The following is a 27,686-nucleotide window of genomic DNA, read 5'->3' on the forward strand; positions in this document are numbered from 1 at the left end:
CAGTAAACAAGAACAAAGCAAACATTTCAAGCCAATATTCATTTTAGGGGATTTTTCTTTTAAACTATATTGACAGATGTGTTTAAAAAAGTTTATAACAAAAATGGCAGTGAGCTTTCAGGGTCATTAGCATGTGTTAAGCTAAATAAAAAAAATAAATAAATAAAAATTAAAAAGCAAGTAAATAGATCCCTAAATATTTTTTACTGTAAATAAAGTTTTCTAAAATTTCAACATAATTTCTTGATTTAATATTTTTTGTAAATAAAAAGGGTAGGGTGTTCCTATTTTTTATAAAGTGGAAATTTAAATCGATCCATAAATGAAAAGTTCCCTGCATCTCACTGAGTGACGAATGCATGTGAATGTAGCTCATTTGGGATTTTTGTTAGGGTTCGTGAAATGTTTTGAAAGATCTTTGCAGTGAAAAATTGTCGGAATATGTTCCAAATGTGTTTACGACAAGAAAAACTGTCTGTGAATGTCTTAAAATTCCTGATGAAAACAGCAAATTCGCTCCGTTCGCAAGCATTCACCGCTCAGTGAGATATCAGCCTTATCGGCCTTCAGATTCAAAAAATGGCCGATGCCGATATTTGTCAAAATACCAAGTATTGACACCGATAATTGGCCCGGCCGATAATCGGTCTATCCCTAGAAATTATAAGTATTACTTTGTTAACACTGAGCTTTGTGGAAGCAGATAAAATGAAAACAACAGAGGCCCCAAAATTGAACCCTGTGGAACACCATACATTCCGTTATACATGTGAATTCATATTGCACATATTTCGTCCAACCAATTTCTTTTTTTAATCAACCAACCAAATCTTTCTTTCTATAGCACCTTTCATACTTTAAAAGTAATGCAAGGTGCTTCACATTAAAAAAGAAAAAAAAAAGAAAAAAATTTAAAAAAGGAAAGAAAGAGACAAACACAACAAGAATCAAAAACACCAATGCTCAAGATAGTACGAATAACAAAGAAATGACACGATGTACCATCACAACAGCCACAAGTCGACTACTGAACTGAGTGCACCAAATCCCCTGCAGCACAAATAGGCCAAACAATGTAGCAAGAGCACCTGCAGCCAATGAGGGCCAAGCGTGGCGTATTATCATGAATCATTTGAGTCGGGTGTGTGTGCATGTGTGTGATATCGCGGACTTCCACATCATCTTTCTCAGGAAATTGAGAGGTCTGTTCTCAACGCACACACGATTGCAAAAGTGGGGAATATGGAGGCTCATAGCGAACATAATGTGACTTTATAATACCCCCCTGACACAGGAAATAGCCAGCGGTCTGGGAGAATGCGTGAGGGTGTGTGTGTGTTTGGGAGTGTGGGTTTACGTGAGTGTCTGAGGAGCCAAATACCCATCAGAGGAAGGAAATAACGAATCGCACTGTGGCTTTTCAGAGCAGCAAAGGCTTCATTAACTGAACAAGCTCTCCCACAAACATGGCAAAGTTAAAATCTTGGCCTATGTACTCGCGATGGTGGACTCTCGTGGCGGTTTTACAATCGAGAAGTTAGAAATTTGAACAAAAGACATTTTCCATCAGTTTCATACAATTTTATGGAAAACTGTAATACTGGGATAAAAAGGTATTTCTTTCAAATTATTTTAAATTAGGGATGCACAATAATGCTATTTTCAACCGATGCCGATAAAGCAATCGTTGAGGAAGTGCCGATGTCCATAACCGATAAGTAAGCCGACGATAACTGTTTGCAAAATTTACTTGGCTACAATTGAAATCAGATTGGTCAATAATTGCCAATGATTATCGGTGGATTTCTCTATTATCCAGTTTATCTGTATGAAATCAAATTGTTCGATAGTTGCCGATAATCTTTGGCAAATTTCTTTATTATCCGGTTTATCTGTATGAAATCAAACTGGTCGATAGTTGGCGATATTTTTTGGCAAATTTCCTTATTATCTGGTTTATCTGTATGAAATCAAATTGGTCGATCGTTACCGGTAATTTTCAGCAAATTTCTTTTTTATCCTGCTTATCTGTATGAAATCAAATTGGTCGATATTTTTTTTCCGATCATTTTCGGCACATTTCTTTATCTGGTTTATCTGTATGAAATCAAATTGGTCGATAGTTGCCAATAATTTTCGGCAAATTTCTTTACTCTCTGGTTTATCTGTATGACGTCAAATTGGTCGATAATTGCCGATAATTATCGGCTGACTTCTCTACTGTCTGGTTTATCTGTTTGACGTCAAATTGGTTGATAATTACCAGTGTTGCCGGTAACGCGTTACTTAGTAACGCGTTACTCAAAAAAGTTGCTTTCTAAAGTAACTAATAGTCTAACGCGTTACTTTATTCTACAAAGTAGTCTGATTAAAGTTACTGTCCAGAGAATCAATGCGTTACTCCACATTTTTCATGAAGAATGCAAACTATCTCACTGTTGTAACAGTCACAAACAACTACTGCTCACTACGAAGATGAGGCAGAAGTCATTGATCACCACACTGAATTCAGCCATGGTCTGGTCATGAATGGTTTGCACATTCAAAACAAAAGTGATGATACTTTTACTACTAGTTTTATTAACCAACAGGCACACAACACAACAAAAAAAGTGCATTATGGACCATAAAAGTGGTAAGAAAAATAATTTATTTCCATCCTCAACTGGTCCGTGAAGCATTATGGGATGAGGTCGTCTCCGCCCTCTCGCCAGGGGGAGTGACGTCAGACAAGTTACGTTTTCAGTAGGGGTGGAACAAAAAAACGATTCGACCGAACCATCGTTCGTCAAGGGGAGCTAAACGACCGTATCGGTTGCGAGTGAGGCTTTATGGTTTTCATAACAATAGCAAGAGTTCTGCGCCGTGCTCTACTTGTTTTGTTTACATTTCAGTAGCATCACCATTCAAGCTACTTCCGTGTTTCCGTGCTCGCGACACGGCGCGCGCGCGCGCAACGAGTGACAACATACAAATGGAGACAGTTAGCAGAAGCCGGTGCCGTACATCTCGGTATTTCCCATGGCTATCGAGTCCTCTCGGTGCACCTGTATGTCCCGGGCCGGCGTTGGTACTGCGCGCGAGCCAAAAAGAATAACTCCCGTGACGATCCAATGCATGGATTCAAACGACACAGGTATGTCCCACAGCCAACACACCAGCTAAGCTAAAAGCACACTGCAAGTATCTCATTTCTCAATTTGTGGCTCCCTGTCAATGTCTACAACTAGCATGAGCAGCAGATAGGAGAACTGAGACGTGCCCGCGATTACGACAGCCCAAAAAACAAAATATAAACAGTAGTGATTCTGTGGTCATCATCGTGTCTCAGATTAAAAAAACAAAAAAAGATGTCATACATTAACCAAAAATGAAAGTGATGACAAAAGAAAAAAAATTGTTAAATACAAAAATTGTTGATTAAAAAGGGAAATGAACTTTTGGAAATATTTTTGCATATATTAAGTGGTTAAAATGTGTTTGATAGATTTATTGTTCCATAAGGTGGCTTCATATTTCTTTTGGCTGGACGGTAGGTTTATTTCATGTCTTAAATTTATGTTTCTGAAATACTTCACAATGTGCAAATATTCTGTTTAATTGTGTTGGTGTCTGTCTAAAGGTTAAATATTTATATTTAACATTAAATTATCAACCTTTTGTTTTCCTGATCCTTATTTTGAAGAGAAAAAACAAACAAACCAAAAAACAATTATAACTGTCAATAACTACTAATAAATATTTAAACTGATACATGTGTACACACTGGAATAGCGGAACAAACAAACAATAGAGGAATTTAGGGGATTTTCATTTTCAACCTGGATAGATTTTTATTTTTTGTTTTATAAAAAGTATTTACGTTACAAGAAGTCAAGAGAGACTGCCTATTTTGTTTTTCATTAAAAAAAACCTTTATTTTCATGTTAAAAATGCACTTTCAATAAAGTATTTGGAACTCCGTTTCTACTGCATTATTTTTACGTTGAGATGGTGTTATCGGCAGCTGCTGAAAGTAACTAAAAAAGTAACTTTTAATCTAACTTAGTTACTTTTAAAATCAAGTAATCAGTAACGCAATTTAGTTACTTTTAAAACCAAGTAATCAGTAAAGTAACTAAGTTACTTTTTCAAGGTAACTGTGGCAACACTGATAATTACTGATAACTATAGGTCACCGATATTATTGTGCATCCCTATTTGAAATTTGATGTATTAAAAGTACTTTCGGTATTGGCACTTGATATCGGTATGCTGTATAAGTCTGAAAAATACGTCTAAAAAATGTATTCAATTTCACAATGGATTCACAGGTTAACTCCAATTTTAGCTGGGCTTCATCATGCTGTTTTTGCTCCAAATAATAAATATGAACATGTGTATGTGTGTGTGACTGCTCTTCCACATCTGTGTGTGCACAAGTGTGTGTCTCTGAATGCCTTCTCCATCTGTGCGGGTGAGTAACGAGGTGGTTTTGCATGTCTGCTGACACACATGAGAACCTTGCTGAATGTGTGTGTGCGTGTGCGTTTGTATTTTTTATTTTTTTGGTCTGTGTGTGAATGCTGCTTCTCGAGCCGGAGAACAAAAACCCTTCTCCGCAGGTGACGGCTCTTTACAAGTCTCTTCCATACTCATTTTATTAGGCTCCCATTTTCCTTTCAACCACCAGGACTTTTTTTGGCAAAGGAATCACACAGACGTTTTTTTTTTTTTTTTCCACTTCTGTTTCACCAATTTCCTTTGATTTAATCACTGCCACATGCTGATGACTGCCAGCAACTGTTAGCAGGAAAATTGCTCAAAAGCACACACAGAGGCACCAAAAGTGAAGTCTACTAAATAGTCGAGCGACACTACCTGCAGGTGGTTTTATCACTGCAGTGTTACTATGATTGATACACACAGATGTGCATCAGGGTTAAAGTGACTGTGTTTGTGACGGAGGATCAAGAAGAGTTCAACACGTGTGTGTGACTGCTCCTTTAAAATAGCCAAGAAGACATCTGGCCCAGTTTGGAGGAATTTTGTCCTCCTTCAGGATCTTGACCTTATAAATAGCAAAATTCAAGTAAGGAAAAGACAATTTGGCTTGAAACAGACACGACCACACAGAAGAATTGCTTGGGAGAGAGAGAGAGAGAGAGCGTACACACTCGCATTCATACCTAATGACAATTTAGAGCAGTGGTGTCAAACATAAGGCCCACAGGCCGGATCAGGCCCGAAAAGGGGTTTAATCCGGCCCATGAGATGATTTTATTAAGTTAAAAGAAAAAAAAAAAAAAAAAATTGTACTGTCGGACTAATTAATCAGCCGGCCTCAATCAACATATATAAAATATGTAATTTCACAAGCAGTTCTCAGATGAGTAATGCAACTTGTATGGGGAATCGTCCCGGATGTCATTATTTTACACACAACTTAAACCACGGTTTGTTAAATTATTATTATTATTTTTCTTAACTCATTCACTCCCAGCCATTTTCACAGAAGCAATCTCGTTCACTCCCGGCTGTTTGACTGGATTTTGACTGATTTTGCAAGGCCCACAGAATATTGTGTTCTATTGCTATAAAAGCATGGAACCTACCAAAAGAAACATTAGAGTCTCTTCTTTCATCAGGAAAAAAAGTATGTTTCTATCTGTTTTTATCTGTTTTGCAGCAATTAGCATTAGAAGAGAGCTAAGTTTCATCAGTTTTCACAAATCTATTTAAAATTCTAAGTAATTTAGTTGTTTTTTTTTCTAGACCCTGGCCCTGGTTGATTTCCTTTGCTCTGCTGCCACCTGCTGGCCGTTTGTGTAATAACTACCATTTCTGCAACCGTTCTTTACAGTTGAGAGGCTGCAACAAAGCCTTCTGTATGCTCTAGCATAAAACAAACAAACAAAAAAAATGTATAAATACGTCTTTGGGACACTTAAAACATTTTAAAAAAACATATTTACACGTTATTGGAGCAAATGAGTTAATCATAGATCGACAAACGTGTTACATACGACACAAATTCAATTACTGGTAACACAAATAGATATGAGAAGGATTAGCATCCTTATAACGTCATTAACTGCGCCACGCAATGCATTCTGGGAACAATATATATATACAAAACAGGTAGATTTAACACGTTCAGAACTCAGTGTTTCCGCGTTCCATTTGCATTTGTATTATTTTTTGGAACAATATGATTACAGCTGAGCTCCGTAATTTAGGGCAGGCAGACAAATAGCAAAAATCTGCGTATAATTGACGGCAATCATTTTTAAGTTATATACGGTTATTTTACCAATGCGGCCCACTTGGTAATATATTTTCCTCCATGTGGCCCCTGAGCTAACATGAGTTTGACACCTCTGATTTAGAGTATTCAATGAACATGTATAGATCTACCCACACAAACACATGCCAAATACACACATGAAGGAATCGAACCCGGAAGCTTATACTGCGAGGCGGTTGTGTGCTTATCACTGCTGTAAATTAGTATTCAGCATATTGCTCAAGGTTACTTAGACATGAAAGCAAGGTAGAAGGTCAAACTTGTGACCATACGATGAATAAAACTCTGCCTCACAACAAGACACAGAGATGATATTATACAAGTAACACCGCAACATAAATAGCTGCTTTTAGGAGACATTTGCCAAATTAACAGTAACCAAAGACAAATGTGCTAGCAATTATTTTCTTAGATTAGAGACAATAGAGACAATTTGTTGTATTTTGATGGTGACAACTATCTGTATGGGCGATATATCGATTTTTTTAATTAATTCGAATTATTTGTTGTGGACGATTTAAGCTTTAATTAATTTGAGTTTCCCCAAACCCACCTATTTTTTTTTAAATTAATATTGTCTTAGTGAATTGTTCTAAGTTTGCACTTTATAAATATAATTCAATGTGTTTTTGTTTCTCGAAGTATTTTATTTAAGGCAGACATTTTGCACTTTAATTTCGAAAGGGAAGTTTTTATTTGTTGTTTGATAAACTAAAAGCAAATATTACTTTGAATTATGTCATTTTTACTTGTTTTATTAAAATAAATAAATAAATTTAATGAATCGAGAAAAAAAATCGTAAATCGATTTTTATGTGAAAAAATCTGAGATTTTAATTTTAGGCAAAATCGCCCAGCCCAGTCTTTTTACTCTTTACAATTCAAATGAACATATTGTAAGAAGAAAGAAGAAAGTAGAAGTCAAATAAATGAACTTTTCCTACAACGAGCATCAATAATCCATTCATCCATTTTCTATATTGCTTTTCCTCCTCACAGGGTCATGCTGAGTTGAAGCCTATCCCAGCTGACTTTTGGAGAGAAGCGGGATACATCTTGGGCTGGTCAGCAGCCAATCGCAGGAACACGCACGCATGCACATACTAAAAAGCCATTCTGAGAATTGATGGAAATTGAAAAAGACCGCCATGGCGCTACGCAATGAAAAATGTACTCAAATAACACATCTGTGTTCATTATGTAAAACAGATGAAGAACAAAATGTGTATCTATATATGTTCAGAAGAAAGCAAATATGAAAAGTCTGAACATCACTGTGGTATAAAAAATGACACCAAGACAAATCATTTTAAACTTTTTTCATAACTAATGTCATCTTTAACCTGTTAAAGTAAATTGTAAAAGTAAACAGCCAATGTAATGTGGTTGCATAAATGTGTGCAAATTCCAAAACTGAAACTCTTTTATTTATTTATATATATATATATATATATATATATATATATATATATATATATATATATATATATATATATATACTTTTTTTTTTCTCTCTTTAGTTTTTCCTCTGGTCTCTTGAGATCTCCTTAATTTGTTGGAATTTAGAGGTTTCTGGGGTTGTTGGCGTAAGACTGATTTTGTAACCATGTGGATGGCAGGAAGTGTTTAGTTGGTGCTGGATTTTACTTTGATTTATCTTTCTTTTCTTTGACCTTTCCTCTGGTCTCCTGAGCTTCTGAACCTCACGACTCTGGCGAGACTCTGAAATATCCGGTTAAGGTGACGGGTAATGGGATTTTTATTAGGTTTTAGGTGAATTAATGAGTATAAATTTACACGTAGTAACACGCACGTGCAAATGCACGCAGTAACATTTTTCAAAGAAAAACGTACAAGCCATACGCTACATTTTAGAAACCAGACATGGAATCTCCAAACATGTGTGAAAATGTGTTATAGTCTGATTAAACCAAGGTTGGACATCATTCCTACCGGTGTATTTTTGTAATATTGGTAAACGTAGTCTTCAAGGGAAAACAGGCTGAAACAGATTCTAAATGTTTATCCCTATCTATTGTTTGAATAGATGTGTCCAGATGTGAATATCTGGACATAAACTTTCACGCACACAAATTTTCTTTCCTGACATGGTGGCAATTGGCCTGAAAACAAAAATCACAAAGCCAGTTGCCGGGCATGCAGCCAATGAGACTCCTGCTCTCCCCAACAGTTTAAGCTGTCAGGGTGAGAAGAAGCCTGTGGGAGGCACAGTACACACAAACTCATTCCCGTGCACACACACGACGTCCTGTAGGCTGTCCGTAAGCGATCAGTTTTTTCACTGACAGAATATGATTCTCTACAATAGTAAGTAAGACATTCTTCTTTCCAAATACCTTTCAAACCTAGCATCATCATTCTAAAATGGGCGCCAAGGCATTTTAATATCAAATGTGAATGCCAGCTCCAAAAGTTTATGGAGTAGAACGTGACTGGTGTCACTGGAGCACCAGGTCGAAAGAACATCGTTGCCAAGGCAACGTGCTGGCAGGCAACCGAACGCAGCCGAATGCTAAGATGGCGGCCGCGACGTCAATTATTGAAGAGACTGCAGAAGGAGAGTGGGGAGCGGTGAGCTGTACCCTGAGATGCTGGGTCACAGTAAACCCATTGCCATAGTGACGCAGACTGGCAACATGTGCCCTGCTCACATTCACCATGGCAACATGGCAACCATAGCATTCGCGATACATGCCAGATGCCACGCACACTAAGATGGCTGCCATATTAACTCCTGATACAAAAAAAATATATATGTAATTATAATAATAAATAAATAACTCACAATCATGTCTAGAGAAATGAAAGGTTGATTTGGACCAAAAGATCATTTTAAAAGCAGTCACATTGTTCTAATGCGGTGCTTAGCACATACTTCATATACTTTTTTACAAAGAGAGTGAGAGCGAAAGAGGCACAGGGAGGGGGGGGGGGGGAGAGAGAGAGAGAGAGAGAGAGAGAGAGAGAGAGAGAGAAACAGAAAGTGAGAAAGATAGATAGTGAGAGAGACAGAAAGAGAGAGAGGGGGGCATGGGCCTGAGAGAGAGAGAGAGAGAGAGAGAGAGAGAGAGAGAGAGAGAGAGAGAGAGAGAGAGAGAGAGAGAGACAGACAGACAGGCAGGCAGGCAGAGAGTCAGTAAGTGAGAGAGACAAAAATAGAGAGACAGCGAAAGAGGGAGAAAGAGAAAGGGAGAGACGGAGAAAGACAAAAAGAGAGACAGACACAGACAGAAAGAGAGAGAGCAATAGAGAGAGACACAGACAGCGACAATAAGAGAGAAAGAGAGCAAGTGACTGAGAATGAGTGAAAGAGAGAGAGAGAGAGACAGTGAGAGCAAGAACGAGACAGAGAGAGCCAGAAAGAGAGAGAGAGAGAAAGAAAGAGACAGACAGATAGAGATAGAGAGCAATAGAGGGAGAGAACAACAGAGAGAGCGAAAAAAGAAAGAGCAAGTGAGCGAGAATGAGAGACAGAGAGAGAGAGAAAAAGAGAGAATGCAAGAGCGAGACAGAAAGAGTGCGAGAAAGAAATACAGAGACTGATAGAAGCGAGAGAGCGAGAGAGAGAGAGAGAGAGAGAGGGAGATAGAGGGTGGGGGCGGGGTTAAAGTGACATATCAAGCATACATTAATACATTTAATCCTTCATCTCCATCATTTTGGCTTGTCGGGATTTTAACCTCTGACCTCGTCATGTTGAGAGAGCCTGTGCAGCGATTAGCTCATCCGGCTGCTGGCTTACATCACCGGATGTGTTCATACCACATTCATGATTCATTTCAAAAGAACTGTTGCTCACTTTAATGGTGATGACAGACAGACAGACAGACGAAAGCTCAAGACTGCTCATGCTGGCCAGTCCCTGGACTGGAGCATTCATCAGAAGCATGAAAGCAGAGTATGGAATGTATTTGTGCACATTAAGACCAAGACTGCACATGTGATACAAATTGCTCTAAACATCCTTTTTTTTTTTTTTTAAATGTTTGTAAATGAATAACAGTAGATTTGTTGTTCTCACAATGACCTGAAAAAAACAACTTAAAGTTAGATTAGAACACAAAAAAAAAAAGGCAAATTGTGAAATCTGGAATGGTGCTCTTGTTTGTAACTGCACAAGAGTAAAATTCCAGTACATGAATCAATATTTTTTCTTTCTATCTTGACTTTGTTTTTGATAATCAGATTGAGATTGCTGCTAGCAGAAATTTTCAGGTGTGCAATTTACTGTATAAACACTTTGCACACATCAATCTCTTGAATGATGGGAGCTGCTTCAATTGGCCGGGAGTCATCTGCGTTCCATCCCACAACTGCACATAATGGAACAAACATCATACGCCCTTTTCAAACTGTCCAGAGAGGAAAATACCAAGACGGCACTTTGCGCACAAGAAATACATTACAAGTGGATTTATCAACTTTGATGTGTTGGTCTACATTTTTTTCTGGCTGGAAGGCGTTTTGTCCGGATGGTGCTAGCTCATGCATTTGACAGTGTAAACCGCCAATCGGTTAAAAAAAAAAAAAAAATCAGCAAGCTATTTTCAGCTGCAGTGTGCTCAAACTGCCACTATGAAACCTTAATAGCTAACACATGGAAGCTCACTAGCTGCCAGCAACACAATCAGGACTACATTATTAGGCTCACGCTGAAAAAACAAAGGAACCAGATGAAAGAGCTGATTAGCGCAACACTTTCTTTATATTCTTTTTCTTTAGGTGGTCCTATCGAATCGAACCACACACACATCTCGCCACGCTAAAACACATGTACATCGCCGTCCCATTTGACGACGCTACAGTTTTGTTGTTCTTGTTTAAAGTGTGACAGCTGTCCGGTGATTATCTGTGAGACCACGCAGGCTCTCTAACTGCTTGCCACAGCATGACTGACCCATTAAACGCACTCACAAACACAAAAACACTCAGACGTATGCTGAACAAAACAATAAGCGGAGCGCTTTCCACGTCGACAATACATAACTGGGAATGTTTCATGTGTGCGTGCTTGTGTGTAGTTGTCCACGCTGTAAACAACACAAAGAGAGGCACATAGCGCCGCTTTGTTCTTCAGCCAAAAATGTGACAAGGCGAGGACAAGTAGGACTCAGACGCAGGCGTAAGGTAGGCCACCAAGGCAGCAGGTTTATTTCCGGCCAACAAAGGTCTCCTCTCAAACTGAGAGGAGAACAGGGAGGGGAAAAAGTGGAGAACAAAAAGCGCTCCACTAGGGAGGAAAAAACAGGCAAAAGGTACTGGGGACAACAGAAAGCGCTCCGCTAGGGAGGAAAAAGGGCACAAGGCAAAAGGGGTAACTAAAGGCGCTCCAAAAGGGAGGAAAAGGCACAAAAACAAGGCAACAACGCTAGGCAACATGAACAAGGTCATAAGGACTGTGGGACGCTTCCATGCACTGACGGTGACACTTCGGCACTGAGGGGAGAATGCAGGTGGCTTTTATTGCAGTAGGTGATTGGTGGCAGGTGGTGATAATCATGAGCGGGGACCGGTAATGAGTGAGCGGCAGGAAGGGCAAGTGACCTGGGGTGAGAGGAGAGTAAGGATTTCAAAGTAAAACGGGAAACAGAGACACAAAAATAAAAGCATGAACCGCCACGCCTGGTGGCGGCGTGACAGTACCCCCCCCTCAACGGCCGGCTCTTGACGGCCCAGGAATGTCAGGGTGTTCAGTATAAAAATCATCAATTAAAGAGGGATCAACGATGAACCGGGAGGGGACCCATTGTCTTTCCTCCGGGCCGTACCCCTCCCAGTCGACTAGGTATTGTCTCCCGCGGCCCCGATTACGCACATCTAAGAGTTTCCTGACCCTGTAAACGGGGCCGCCTTCAACCATCTCTGGGGGGGATGGGTCGGGTTCGGAGGGCACAAGTGGGCTTTCGTGGACCGGCTTGACTTGACTGACGTGGAATGTCGGATGAACTCTGAGGGATCTTGGCAGGCGGAGTCGAACGGCGGCGGGACCTATGGACTTGGTTACTGGGAAAGGCCCCACAAATCGCGGGGCCAGCTTCGGACATGGTACCTTGAGTCTGAGGTGTTTTGCTGATAGCCAAACTCGCTGGCCTGGGCGGTATTCAGGTGCCGGTCTCCTTTTCCGGTCGGCGGCCCTCTTCACCCGGTCTCCCTGGCGTTGAAGCGCCGTCCGGGCCGCCGACCAGACTTTGTGGCACCGACGGATCATGGCCTGGACCGAGGGAACCGTTGCCTCCTCCTCCAGTTCAGCGAAAAACGGTGGATCGTAGCCGTGGACGCATTTAAACGGGGTAAGACCTGTGGCAGATGTGGGCAATGAGTTGTGTGCGAGTTCGACCCATACCAGGTACTTGCTCCAGGTGGTCGGGTTCTGGGAGACAAGGCATCGGAGACCGGTCTCAAGCTGTTGATTTAGTCGTTCGGCCTGTCCATTGGCCTCAGGGTGGTATCCAGACGTCAGATTGGCTTTGGCACCCAGGGCTTTACAAAACTGTGACCAGAAGCGGGAAACGAACTGTGGTCCACGGTCGGAGACGATGTGCAGAGGGAAACCATAAAACCGGAATATGTGGTGGATCATGATGTCGGCTGTAGTTTTGGCGGATGGGAGCTTGGATAGTGGAATAAAGTGAACCATTTTGGAGAACCTGTCGACAACGGTGAGAATTGTGGTTTTACCATGGGATAGGGGCAGTCCGGTCACAAAGTCCAATGAGATTTCTGCCCATGGTCTGGATGGGATTGGTAGTGGCTGAAGAAGGCCCATCCGGGACTGAGTCGAGGACTTGTTGCGGGCACAAGTGGGACAGGCAGCGACGTACTCTTTTACGGTGGTTTCCATTGCCGGCCACCAGAATCTCCTGGCAACAGCATACATGGTCCTGCGGACTCCAGGATGACAAAACAGCTGTGAAGTGTGAGCCCAGTGTATCACCTGAGATCGTAGTTCCTCAGGCACGAAGAGTCGACGTGGTGGACAAGACGTGGGGGGAGTGACGTTGCGCAATGCCTCCTTGACATCGTCCTCAATTTGCCATCTCATGGCTCCAACAATGCAATCCCGGGGCAGGATGGTCTCAGGCTCAGCCTCCAATAGCTCAGATTCGTGGATTCTTGACAATGCGTCTGCTTTGACGTTTTTGCTGCCTGGTCTGTAAGTTAAAGAGAATACAAAGCGGTTAAAAAACAAGGACCACCTGGCCTGTCGGGGATTGAGTCTTTTGGCCTGGCGTAGGTACTCCAAATTTCGGTGATCGGTCCAGATCACAAAAGGCATTTCAGCGCCTTCCAGCCAGTGTCTCCATTCTTCTAGGGCCACTTTTACAGCGAGAAGCTCCCGATCTCCGACTGAGTAATTGCACTCAGCCTTGGATAATTTACGTGAAAGAAATGCGCAGGGATGTGTCTTGCCGTCCTCTTGACAACGCTGGGACAGCACCGCCCCAATTCCAACACTGGAGGCGTCTACTTCCACCACGAACTGGCGTTTGGGGTCTGGGACTCTGAGAATTGGGGCATGGGTGAAGCGTGCTTTTAAGTCTTTGAATGCCTTTTCGGCTTCCGGGTTCCATGAAAAACGGACTTGTGGGGAGGTCAAGGCGTGTAGAGGAGCGGCAATGGTGCTGAAGCTTCTTATGAATCTGCGGTAGAAGTTGGCGAATCCGAGGAACTGTTGAACTTTCTTCCGGGAGTCTGGCGTGGGCCACTCTCGTACGGCGCTGACCTTGTCCGCGTCCATTTCCACCTTCCCTGGTGACACGATGAATCCCAGGAAGGAGATGGTGTTAACATGAAATAGGCTCTTCTCAGCTTTCACATACAGATGGTGATCCAAAAGACGTTGGAGTACTCGGTTTACGTGGTCTCGATGGCTCATTAGGTCAGGTGAGTAGATCAGAATGTCATCCAAGTAAACGTACACGAAGTGATCTATGAAGTCCTTGAGTACCTCATTTATCATTGCCTGGAAGACGGCGGGAGCATTCGTGAGGCCAAATGGCATGACCAGGTATTCATAATGTCCCCGAGGAGTGTTGAAGCCTGTCTTCCATTCGTCTCCCTCACGGATCCGAATGAGGTGATAGGCGTTCCGCAGATCGAGCTTCGTGAAGATCTTGGCTTGTTGCAGCTGATCGAACACCGAGGACATCAAGGGCAATGGGTACCGGTTCTTGACAGTGATGTCGTTCAAAGGACTGTAATCGATGCAGGGGCGTAGGGATCCATCCTTTTTACTCACAAAGAAAAAGCCTGCTCCTGCAGGCGAGGAAGACGGTCGGATGAGGCCGGCTTTCAAGGAGTCATCAATGTAGTGGTTCATGGCCTGGCGTTCGGGTCCTGAGACTGAGTACAGTCTCCCCTTGGGAATGGTTGAACCGGGATTCAGATCGATCGGGCAGTCATATGGGCGGTGTGGAGGGAGAGTCATGGCTTTGGTTTTGCTGAAGACCTCCCGCAGGTGGTGGTAGCAGGAGGGAACAGTGTGCAAGTTCGGGTACTCTTCTTGAGCCGGTGGGACGAGAGTCACCTGGTGAACCTGGGCTGTGGAGTTTCGGAGTGCGGGTTGTTCCGACCCGTGAGAGCTGCAGTCCTTTCCCCACTCCAGAACAACTCCAGTGTTCCAGTCGATTCTGGGGCTATGTAGACACAGCCAAGGGTGTCCCAGAACCAAAGTGGGGGAAGCAGCGTGGAAAACATGGAAACGGAGAGTCTCGAAGTGAGGCCCGATTCGGACTTCCAGAGGTTCAGTAATGTGGGTGATTTGGAAGAGCTCCTTGCCATTCAGCGCTCGAGCCTGGATGGTCAAAGAAAGGGGTTCGGTGGAGGCTCGTATTTGCTTTACGAGCTCCCAGTCCATGAGACTTTCGTCGGATCCGGAGTCGATGAGGGCTGACAGATCTATGGTGACATTGTGGTGGATTATCTGAATTGGCGTAAGTCTGTGATTCTTGGCGGGTCGGGGTGACGGAGGACTCACCGGAGAGTGGCCCTTTGTGGTGCAAGATTCCACCAAGTGCCCAAGACCACCACAATAGTAGCAGCGGCCCTCTCGGCGTCGGCGCTGCCTCTCCTCCGGCGAAAGCCGAGCCCTTCCCAGTTGCATGGGTTCGTCGCTAGCGAGGTCCACCTCTCCTGGTTCCGGTCGGGAAGGAGCGATGAATCGCGGCCTTCTGGCCTCCGGTGTCCGCGTCCAGGGGGTGGGTTCCTCCCTCCTTCGCGGTCCGCCGATCTTGGCCAGCTCCTGGCGACGATGATCGGTCCGGATGGCGAGGGAAATCAAGGCGTCCAAGTCCGCGGGGAGATCTACGGGAACCAGAAGCTCTTGAATGGCAGGTGAGAGTCCTTTCAAAAAATGGTCGTGAAGTGCGATGGCGTTCCAGCCACTGTTCGTTGCCAGCGTTCGAAAGCGAACTGCATAGTCGCTGACAGATTCTCTGCCTTGCTGAAGTCGGCTCAGTGCTCGTGCCTTCTCTCGGTCATTGTTTTCTGGATCAAAGACTTGGCGCAAAGCGATTTGAAAGTCCTGTACGCTTTGGCAGACCGAGGAACCCCTGGCCCATTCCGCGGTCGCCCAGGTTTTGGCCCGACCCGTCAGGTGAGACACCATGAAGGCCACTCGGGATCGGGCTGTGGGAAATGCCTGTGGTAACTGCTCAAAATGAATGTCGCATTCCGTGAGGAAAGTCTGACAGCGTCCGGGTTCACCGGAGTATCGTTCTGGGGAGGCCAGTCTTAATCCTACCCCGGTGAATGGCGTGGTCGGTACAGAGAACTCAGGGTGAGGAATCTGTCCAGTGGGAGCTGGCGCTCGACGCCGTGAAAGGCTTACCAGGTCGTGGACCTGGCTGGTCAATTCCTCCATCCGGGACAGCATGGTCTGTTGGATCCGGTCCTGGTTGTTGAGCCGGGCCTCCTGGCTCTGCAGTGCGGTCTCGACCGTGCCTGCTGGGTCCATGCTGGCCGAAGTGTACTGACAAGGCGAGGACAAGTAGGACTCAGACGCAGGCGTAAGGTAGGCCACCAAGGCAGCAGGTTTATTTCCGGCCAACAAAGGTCTCCTCTCAAACTGAGAGGAGAACAGGGAGGGGAAAAAGTGGAGAACAAAAAGCGCTCCACTAGGGAGGAAAAAACAGGCAAAAGGTACTGGGGACAACAGAAAGCGCTCCGCTAGGGAGGAAAAAGGGCACAAGGCAAAAGGGGTAACTAAAGGCGCTCCAAAAGGGAGGAAAAGGCACAAAAACAAGGCAACAACGCTAGGCAACATGAACAAGGTCATAAGGACTGTGGGACGCTTCCATGCACTGACGGTGACACTTCGGCACTGAGGGGAGAATGCAGGTGGCTTTTATTGCAGTAGGTGATTGGTGGCAGGTGGTGATAATCATGAGCGGGGACCGGTAATGAGTGAGCGGCAGGAAGGGCAAGTGACCTGGGGTGAGAGGAGAGTAAGGATTTCAAAGTAAAACGGGAAACAGAGACACAAAAATAAAAGCATGAACCGCCACGCCTGGTGGCGGCGTGACAAAATGTTAACTTACTTAAGCTTGCTTTCCTGCAGCAAAGCTTGTGCTCACTTCATATATGAGTACAGACGCTTGCTTCTCAGTTCAGTGGCAGTAAGAGAACGTGGGATCGCAAACGCACCAGCTATTGTGGTTGTTTTTATTAAATTAGATATAAACATTATATTCAAGTATTAATATTATTAACCTCATTCACGACCAGCCAATTTCGCCGACGCAACCCCCTTCGCTCACGGCTGTTTTACTGGATTTTGACTGATTTTGCAAGGTCCACAGAATATTTTGTTCTATTGCTATAAAAACATGGAACCTACCAAAAGAAAGATTAGTCTCTTCTTTCATCAAGAAAAAAAAAGTATATTTGTATCTGTTTCCATTTTGCAGCATTTAGCATTAGAATATAGCAAAGTTTTATCAATATTCACATTCCTGGTGAAAACACTAACAAAAAGAGCTTGTTGCAACATGGCCCTGGCTGATTTCTTATACTCTGCTGTCACCTGCTGGACGTTGTTTTGTAATAACTGCCATTGCCATTGCTTTAAGTCACCTCTTCATGCACCAAAGTCTTCTGTATTCTTTTGAATTAAAACAAAAAACATAAAAACATAAAAAATGTAAAAATACGTTTTTGGGAGTGAAGGACAAAGTATTATAAACATATTTGCAGTTAAAGTATGGGGAAAAAAATCGTGATTTAGGTGCAACATTTTACCGCTGGCACATTTATTAAAAAAAATAAAAAAATAAAAGAATGGTCAGAATAAAATAAATACATTTAAAAAAGTATCAAGGGTGAAAATGACATGACGCATGAAAATTTGCAATTGAGTTTCAATCAATGCTGATATTAATTTTGGATTGTAGACAATGTTAAATCAGTCTTTGAAGTTTTTGTATTAAAGTGCATACATGAAGAATTGCATAATAATATATTTTAAGGCCAATGTTATATTATATTAATTATTGGCAGAAAAATACATATTACCGATCAGCCAATTAATTAAAAAAATATATATTATTGCATAGATCCCCCCCCCCCCCCATGCATTTCTAAGAGTGTCAATTGTATGCAGATCCTATTCCCTGCGAAAAGCAGGTGTCAACTGTAAATAATTAAAAAATAGTAATAATAAAAAAATAAAAAAAAATAAGTCCTTTTTGGTTCCCAGAATTCATTGCATGGCACAAAATAAACAAAGTTAGAAGGGCATTCATCCTTGTCATATGTGTGTTTATGTTACCAGTAGTCGAGTGTGTGTCATATTTATTACATTCATGTTTGATTATGCTATGCTTTTATTTTATTTATTTATTTATTTATTTACAACTTGCATTACTCACCTCACTGCTTAAAATGTAAGCTTTGAATGACAAGTCCATTGAATGACCTTATCAACAAATTTCAATTTATATATATTTATGGAGGTCATTGTATAGAGTTATGTGTAATAAACGATGGAGCCCTTATTTGGGTACAACTGCGATAAATGGTTAGAGTACATAAATGTAGAAACAATCGGCCATTTGGCTGGTTATTTTGGCCGATTGAATCGATCGAGGCCTAGTAAATATGTCTGCTCCCTGCACATTTGTTAACAAAAGCGTATTCAGGCCATCATTGAGCAGGTAAATGCCGGTCTGATGGCATCCACAGAGGTTGGCGCATGCAGGGCTTGTTCCGTGCTGTTAAAAGTCCTTTTGTACCTTGACGGTCTGCGCGCATGTACAGTCAACCAACCGCATAAATGAACCATCATCATCATCATCCGCTTCTGCTCTTGCCTGTCCGTCTGCCAGCTGACCTTGATTTTCAGAGGTTTGAGCGAGCTGGCAGGCGCTCACTCGGTCACTGGGTATCAAACCTGTCACTCGCTGAAAGAGAGTCTGTTCTCATTGGACGGTTGAAGGTGGAAATTCCCAGCTATCCCAAGAATGCCGCTCCATTCTGCTATGTGACGGCCATTCCTCCCATTTCGACGCGCGCGTCGCATCCCCGCTTTAAAGTGTGCGCAATGGCGGCTTGTCTGCTTGCGTGCGCGTGCTCGCGTACACGCCACGCGTCGTTTGGCAGTAGTGACCTTACACATTGAAGTCACGGCTTTATAAAGACAGAGTGACGTGAGCACAGGATGCATTTCATTTAATATCAAAAATACCATTGTTGTTAAGAAGAAGGCCCCATAAAAGTAAAAAGAATATTTATAATAGTAATAATAATAGTTGGATTAATTTACTGGCTTTCAAGCAAATTAAAACAGAGAAAAAAAAAGATTAAACAAGATGTCTCATTATCGCCGACATCACAAGCCAGTCTGACATTCATATTTGACAATTGCACGCCACTAATGATCTTCTAATGACCGTTTCTCAACATTAGTAATAATGAGACAAAATCACGAGAGAGGGAAGAAATCCATCTAAGAATAAATATTGAATAATCACCTGATCTGTTTGCTGAGTTCATTTAACGAGAACCCAAAAAAAAGTGATGTCAGAGAATGAAACAATTGTCACCTCAAAAATATATTTTTTCTTTAAAAAACAAAAAACAAAAACGCGTATCACTGTCAGATAATCTGCTGCAGACGGATTACTGTCTAAACCAGGCCGGAATATGCACATTATGAAACAAACCCTAAAGACACCAGATAGTGAATTAACAAACATACAGTATGCTTTAAAATACATATTTATTTGATCCACTTTTATGTCTCTCTGGCAGAAAAGCACGGTCAAAGTCCACCAGTGCCCATTTATTCCTTTTTACCGAGTATAATTATGATGGTCTGTAAATACACACTCTTCAAAGATGATTTTTTAGAGTGGTACACACAGTACGAGGGAGGTAGAAGAAGTCAGAGGTTTGCACACACTCGCACACACTTACAAATGCTTCTATTTATAAAGTCTACATAACATGCTGCGATGTGAAGCAATTCAAACCCCTGAATAGGAAAAGCGGTTATAGAAAAATGAATGGATTGATATAATAATCAATATAGTTAGGGATGTTCAATACCATTCACGAGTACTCAACTCGTGAGAGGTCATTGATACCAAGTACCGATACCATGAGTAAATTCAATATGCACACACACTCAAAAAAAAAACAACAGATAATTTTAAAGAAAAAAATATAATTATTCCTAAAAAAAAATGCAAGAAATTAATGGCAATTTCCAATTATCTTTTTTTCCATTTGTTCAGAAAATAGATATTTTGTATAGAACAAGCAATAACATGATTTTAAAATAACTCGCTAATAGGCATCTGTCAGGCATGTGTGCCTTACGTTCCTGACCTTAAAGCGAGCTGCCGATATTGGTATTGAAATAAGACCAGGTGTCAATCCAATACCGATACCCGGTATCAATACTCACCCATCCATAAAATATAATATGTGTGGTTGAAGGCCCAAATGCAATGACAATTTAAAATATTATTTGACTTTAATGTCTGTGATTCAGTGAATCTACCTATTGTATAAAATGTAATTCCATCGGGATGGTTTGGCCTTGACCTCTGACCTTTTTCAGAAAACTTGGACTAAAGGATTAATAGGTAAAATTAGCAAATAAATGTTTTTCCATTCAATTAATGTGAGTGATTTAGGTGTGATTAGGTGATGTAGATAATTCAAAGAAAACAAATTTGAATTGAATAAATAAATGTAAAAAAAAAAGAATGAATGCAGTAAGTAAAGTTGAGGCGCGCAAGATCGCCAGTTTAAGTGTTAAAAGTGTGTTTTTGCTGCTGCAGCACAGTGACAGCAGACTGCAGAATTTTGGCAAGCAGCTACGGGACCCTCCTAATTAAAACTTCCTGAATATTCAAATGTGGTGTTAGCATAACAATAGCCGGCTGGCCAGCCCGCTTTTAAATGAGGCCTTTTGTTTTATCCGAGCTTGCCGTTGCCTCATTAAGCTGCTGGAGCTTAAGTTAGCGAGCTGACAGCCGCTAACCGAAGCGCATGCAGGCAGGCGGGCAGGCCTCGGCCCTCACCCTCCTCCCCTCACTCACCGGCCCTCTCCTCCCACCACGCGCACTCCCGAGCCAAAGCCTCACTTCCCAGCTCTTCCGTGTTTGGTCTCTGCGGGCCCCAGCAGCGCATCCGCGTCCGTGTCTCCACACATAGCCACACCGTTCCCAAAACCCAAACTCGGCCTTGCGAAAACCTCCAAATACAGGACACGAGAAGACAAACAACATTTGCTTATCACAGTGTTTCTCTCTCTGATTCGGGTGTTTCTCTTTTTGCCAACAGACGTGGAGTGTAAACAAGCTGTGATGCAGACAGCGAGAGTGAGACAGTGGAGGAAGGGGGGGTAGAAAGGAGCTTGGCACCGGATCAAGACCGTCGGCACAATGTGCCATCCAGCAGCCAGCCACCAAACAAAGCGCTGCCACGCCGAGCCCCGTGGCAGCGCTGAGCTGGAGAGCTCGGAACCCGAGAGAAGATAAAAAAAAAAAAAGAGAAAGAGGGCGGAGGCTTCGGGAACCCGTTGTTGACTGAAAGATGTGACGGAGTCGAAGGTTTGATGGAGGCCGGAGAAGGCATACGCAAGGCCGAGTGTCGGTGGCGTGTGTTTACAAAAGGAGGCTTTGTCGACATGCTCGCAAATGAAACGTAAAATATCCCGCAAGTGAATGAAATCAAACTCATGTAAAACTGACATCAAGTATATTTGCTAGTTAAAGAAAAATACAAAATATATTTAACACATTTTAGCTTTGCGGCACCTTATTGAAAATGTAATAAAACCTGCATTTAAATCGATCCAAATGTAATCAAACCATATAATCATTTCACCAAAAAATGTCATTAAAAAAATCCTGACTGATATTGCAATAACATTTGGGATTGATCACATTTGAGCTCTTTTTTTTCCCCCCTAAAACTGATTAAACTCGACAGACACTGTACATTCATTTTCAGTCCAAAATTCTACATTTTGCGTTTTGAGAAACAGCAAAAAACAAACAAAACTGAAGTGTTAAATATTTCAGAGTTAATTTCAACCACCATATATTTGTAACACAGTTTGATTTAAATGGCGGCTGGTGTTGGAGTTGTTTGACATATAGTGTTAAACCAACCCCTGCAGAGAGTTAATCAAACGAAGCTCCACCCACTGGATTAGAACTGCTCTGCCGCAAAGACTTCTGGGAGTGTTATAGTTAAATGTGCCAGTTCTTTTTTATTTAATAATGTCATATTCATGTGTTATTCTTCAACAATCAAGGACGTGTTAAATTCACTGTTACAGAGTTTTAGTGTTATAATTTAATAGGGTGCTACATTACCAGTAAAATGTTATTACTATGTTATTATGATCTGCCAGAATTTTTTATTACGTTATGAGACAAATAATTGCATTATTTGGTTTTGTTACATTTTTTTGATATAGTTAAGTGAAACATTTGTTACATTTTCATGCGTTATTACATTTTCAGGAAATTATGACATTATTGGTTGCTACAAGCTTACAACTGCTTTTTTTGTTTTTATTAAATATATTTGTTTCATTCTTGTCTGTGCTAAGATGTTTTCTGTAAATTTCAACATCACAGTTATGTATTGTTGACTGATTTGAATTTGTTGAATTTGGGACATTTCACTTAAATGCATGGAACAATTTTCTTCCTTTCAGAAGTGCCACAAAATGCAGGCAGACCTGAAGAGAATTAACACTTCCCTGACAGGTGAATCTGCAGAAAATTCCAACCTTCCATCTTCATTTACACCTCCCAACGCTGCTTGAGAAAGCCGTGAAATTCATCTAGTTTCCCCTCAATTTGCGCCTGCCCCCTCCCCATCCCATCCACTCTTTCTGTTTTACGGGTGAGGGTCAAGGGGGAGTCTGACAGGTTCACTACAGTTTGAACACCTCATAACTTTTGTTTTTAAACGGGTAATTTAAAATTAAAATACAGAAAACATTTTTTTTCACGTGTTTAATTTGATATGCTAAGAATAACAAAAAACTGGTATCATTCAAATGGTCACAATTATTATTTGAACATTTTTTTTTTTTTTAGGAATTATGAAAATGTATTTAACAAATGCATTTAAAGGACCATAGCGATATTATTTTAATGCACAAAAATCTTCATTGCCGAGTTTAGCTGAAAAATGTTCTAGAATGTACATTTTACACGCATGTCACTCCAGTGGACAGCAATACTCCTTTGCCTAATAAGACTCTTATCTATTTAGAAGTGCACATCCATTTAGATAATTTGAAATAAGTGATGGGGGACAGCGAGAGAACCGAAATAAATCTGCGCGCTGGATTATTTCGGTTGAGACTTGCCAGCTTGATTCAAAACTGCTAAATGATCAAGAGAAAACGCACGCAACGCACAACAAACGTGTCCCGTCCCACATACCTTCCCTTGTCACGCACACGGGCGCGCGTGCGCACATCCGCACGCACGCGCACGCACTTAAACGCGTAATCGCGATGGTGACTGTCGCACCTTGACGCCGCTCGAAGTTGGAGCGTGAACTCAACACACTTTCACGTTCACGCCTCATTTTCCCTCCTTAGATGCTCACATGGAAGTTAAAAAAAAAAAAAAAAGGGGGGGAGAAGATGGATGATTCCTTACCGCTTTGCCGTTGTAGTAGTACATGAGTGAGCTGCCTGTCATCCCCGGGATGGTGTACGCACAATACATCGTTCCTGTCCTCCGCAGAAACAAGAAAAGATCGACTTCACCACTTCTCTCGGCTCTTTCTCCCCGGTTTCCGCGCTGTCGATCTCTCTATTTTTTTTTTTTAACTCGTCCTTGATCGCCTGCTGTCCTCCCTCCTTCTCCAGCCGAGCCTCTTCTTCTTCTTCGTTTTTTTTTCCCCCCCCGGTGTCGCGCACTAACTTTTCCTCGCCGTGTTGTTATGGTGTCAAACTCTTTTCCGCTCCGCTCGCGTGTCACTGCCTGCGCGCTTTTTTTTCGCCCGACAATTCCTTCAGTTGCATTTTCCCATATGGCCGAGCCGAGGCGCGTGGAATATGCAAAGTGTGCAGGGAGAGAGAGCGCGGGGTGCCCCTCCTCTCTGCCCCCCCCCAACCCCATCCGTCGCGCGCGCACACGGAAGTAAACGCGAGCGGGAGGAAACGTGCACGCAGATACTCGCGGGCACGCGCGCAGTTGCCTCCACTCTTTCAACTTTCCACAGCGAAATCTGGAAACCACCTCCTAGCCCCTCCCCCCACTTCCACCTCGCTCCCACCCCACTCGCACGCCGCCGCCTTTGAAGTGGCCCGTTCACTTTTTCCACTCGTTTTTATTTACCACACTCCTCCAGCGTCTCCAATGTTCTCTTCTTCTCCTTTTTTTTTCTCTTCTCCTTCACCATAAAATCCTCACTAGTTTTCTCCTTTTTTTTCCTGTCCTTTTTGTCCACACGCTTCCTCCATAAATCCACTTGACCTCCTCCTGTTTCACTATTTTATTTCACTCATTTTATTCCCTCTGCTTTTTCCCCGCTCAATTTCATCCTCATTAAGTTTTCAAATAAGGAATCGCAAGTTAAAGGCATACTTTACTTATTTAGCCATTTTTGGCAGTCAAACATTAATACTTTGCCTATAATAAATTTGATGTTTTCATTGTTTTTCATGTACTAATTAGTACCTTTAAAAAGACCAATCACAACTCAGCTTGTGAATGTCACATGACCAAACCTAGAAAACAGGTGAGCTGTGATTAGTTACCTGAGCCCTTGTGATGTCATTTTCAGTCGACAGCAAGTTGCAAAATGTGTTTTTATAGGTACTAATTGTACGTGAAAAATAATGAAAGTATCAAATTAATTATAGAGAAAATATTAACTTTGTATTGCTATAATGGGCTAAATAAGTAAAGTATCCCTTTAAAGTGTATTGCATTTATTTGGACATCCAATTCCCGATAAATTACAAATATTGTGTTGCCATTTATATTTCATATGAATAACTGGAATTATGTATTTCCTAACTACCACATTTCACATTTTCTCCAACTGTTGGAGCAATACTGCAGAGATTTAAAGAATGCACATCTTGTACATTCTTACTGTCCATAATATGTCAGTATTTTGCGGACTATAACTTCTATGTGAGCTTGTATCATAAAATAAGCACAAATCTATTTCATAGCCTGCATTTCTGTTTCCATGTCTCATTATTAGAATCTTTTTTTTTTGCTGTCAAGAGGATGTGTTATTTTTTTTCTTTAATTCCTGTAAAATCTGATAACACTCCTCTTGAAAAACAAAGAAACAAGCAAAACAAAACAAAACTAATACAATAACAAATAAGATCCCAAATCAAGGGTGGGAATTATACAGGGAACTTGCGTAATAAAAAATAAATATTTTTCACATATAATCACCAATACCTAGAAATAAAATCACTAATTTGTAGTACATTTCATACACAACATAACTCAATATGCTTCACTTACTGTAATTAAATTGTTCACCATATAAAAACAGTTAGAGTTAAAAAGATTGAAAAACAAACAAAAGTTTTTTTATTTTATTTTTTACCAAAATTACGACACCAGCGTATATATTTCAACTTTATTAGCAAGCTTGCTTAAATTAGAAAAGCAGCAGCGGCGAGCAAGAGTGGCTAGCAAGAACTAGCTGGAGTGGCTACCAAGAGCGGCTAGCAAAAGCTAGCGAGAGAAAAGCTGCGGGAGCCCGAATGACGGACTCATTGACGACCACCTGCAAGGCCCCAGCTGCGGTCGATAAGCGGCGGTCGATCCATTGAGTCCGACACAAGCTACAAGCACCACCAGAGGCTAACTACATTTGCGAAGTTCTTCATGACGGCAAAACTTGTCAGCCTCCTGTAAGGCGCGGCACCACCCATGTAGCGATTACTAGACCTGCGATTATCCACACAGAGACGAACAACCATCCACACTCACAAGCACGCCGAGGGACAATTCGGAGTGCCCAATTAACTTGCCATGCATGTCTTTGGAATGTGGGAGGAGACCGGAATACCCAGAGAAGACCCACGCAGGCACAGGAAGAACATGCTAACTCCACCCAGGAAGGCCGGAGCCTGGACTCGATCTGAGGACCAGTACTGGGAGGCGGACGTGCTAACCAGTCATCCATATATATATTACAAAAAAACAAAAAAAAGTAAAAAGTGCGTTGATGTGATGGAATATAATTTATTGCACATTATTAAAATTAAAAGTGGATTTTTCAAATAATTGAATTATTAGTTCACAACTATAGCGCTAAATAATACATACTGTCCCTTTAAAAGTTGTTTTTTTTCTCTCTCTATTTGTGTGAAAAAAAAATCCACTTAAATAAAAATAAAATACCCTACCTCACAGGTTTGAGATTTTTCTTTTGTGTGCAAAACATAATTTTCCAGTAATTTCCCTCATCACGTCTCAGCAAATATCTTTCACTGTCATCAAAGCTGAGGGTTAATACACAATATATTGTTTTTCTTTATTTCCCGATTAATAATAATAGTTACACTAGAATGAAAGTTCGGAATGCATAAAAAAATGTTTTATGATAGATGAAGACTGTTTTGTGGAAAAAAATTGTTTCTTATGGATTTTTTTTTCAAAGACAACATGTAAACATGGGACTCCCAATGGTCTATTTACATAGTTTCCACTTTGAAGCTACTACTTGTCACACAAACATCTAAAAAAAAAATTGGACACTTCATATTCACACCCTTTGATAGTTTTGGTTACCGATATTCTGAATTGACATCAAATTAATAAGTAATTAAAATTGCTATTCCTACAGTTTACATGTTCTCTTCATAGTTACGTACATTCTTTCTAAGTTATCTTTTTCCATGTCCAATCATTCCCAGTTTCTCTCCAAATTCCTCTGAGAAGCTGATAATGTGCATCAGATGCACTGATTTCACATTGAGCTTCAGAGACTTGCTCAAATAAGAAAAGACGGAGTAAATGCAAGCAGCAGACGCTTGCTACCTACAGTACGCTATTAAGCTACCTACATGCACCGACTTGTAATATCAATTTCTCCTATGGCGCCACTTCACGTTTTCATCCAAACATTTTGATCGAAACTTTCCCTTCGGAGGCCCGTAATCCAAATCCCATTATGAGGCACTGGATTAATGTCAGTCACCTCCCAAGATGACATCACGCTGATGGCATCACTTTGACATCACCCAAAATGTGGCAAAAGAGCCACATCAGAGACAGATTGCATATCGAAAATGAGTGGCTTTTGCCGACTGAAGACATGAAGAAAAAATATTTAAAAAAACGATGGAAGTAAAAACTGGAGACAAACAGAAGACAGATGTACTTGGAGTCACCACAACAGACAAGGCAGCGTATTAGTCTCCCTAAATTTCATTTTAATATTATCATCAGTCATCCTATTAAAACAAATAGTAGACTCCAAAACAAGCTAGCAGACCTCCCAAACCTCATGCTCTCCTTCTCTGTCACTCACGCTCTCCATCGCTCCCCTCTCTTCCTTTGGCTTTAATTTGATTAAAAAGCGAGCTGCAGGAAGGGGAGGGAGGGCTGATGCACATCTAATAAGTGGACCATCTGTCTGCAGCACTGGCAGCCTCCCAGCATTGTACCCAACCAGTCTGAATGGGAAATGAAGAGAGGGATGGCGGGAGAGAGGGAGGGAGGGAGGAATGAAGATCAAGGGAAAAAGTATATAGAAAAAAAATTGTTAAAAAGAGTGAATCGGTTGAGGGGAAATAAGCAGAGGCACATTTTTAATTTGGGCTAACCGCTGCTTGGTCAACAAACCTGCACGAGCGACGACAAAGAGTGAAGAGGAGACAAACGAGGAGGGCAAAGAGACACAAATGGGAGCAGGG

The 27,686-nt window shown here is 41.7% G+C and overlaps 1 protein-coding gene across 8 annotated transcripts in view; it reads right to left on the reverse strand.

Annotated features, from left to right (window-relative positions):
* tcf4 (transcription factor 4) overlaps nt 1-27,686 on the reverse strand; it is a 211,268-nt gene that overhangs the window by 53,043 nt on the left and 130,539 nt on the right. For 2 of the 8 annotated variants that reach the window (XM_077496703.1, XM_077496702.1), the window contains exon 1: nt 23,446-23,846. The exons of the other annotated variants lie outside the window; for them this stretch is intronic. In XM_077496703.1, coding sequence (XP_077352829.1) covers nt 23,446-23,514 — 69 coding nt within the window. In that variant the 5' untranslated portion in view covers nt 23,515-23,846. Of the gene's footprint in view, nt 1-23,445; nt 23,847-27,686 lie in introns of those variants that run through there. 8 annotated transcript variants of the gene reach the window in all.

This window comes from Festucalex cinctus, chromosome 15 (genome assembly GCF_051991245.1).
Source record: "Festucalex cinctus isolate MCC-2025b chromosome 15, RoL_Fcin_1.0, whole genome shotgun sequence".
Taxonomy (NCBI): domain Eukaryota; kingdom Metazoa; phylum Chordata; class Actinopteri; order Syngnathiformes; family Syngnathidae; genus Festucalex; species Festucalex cinctus.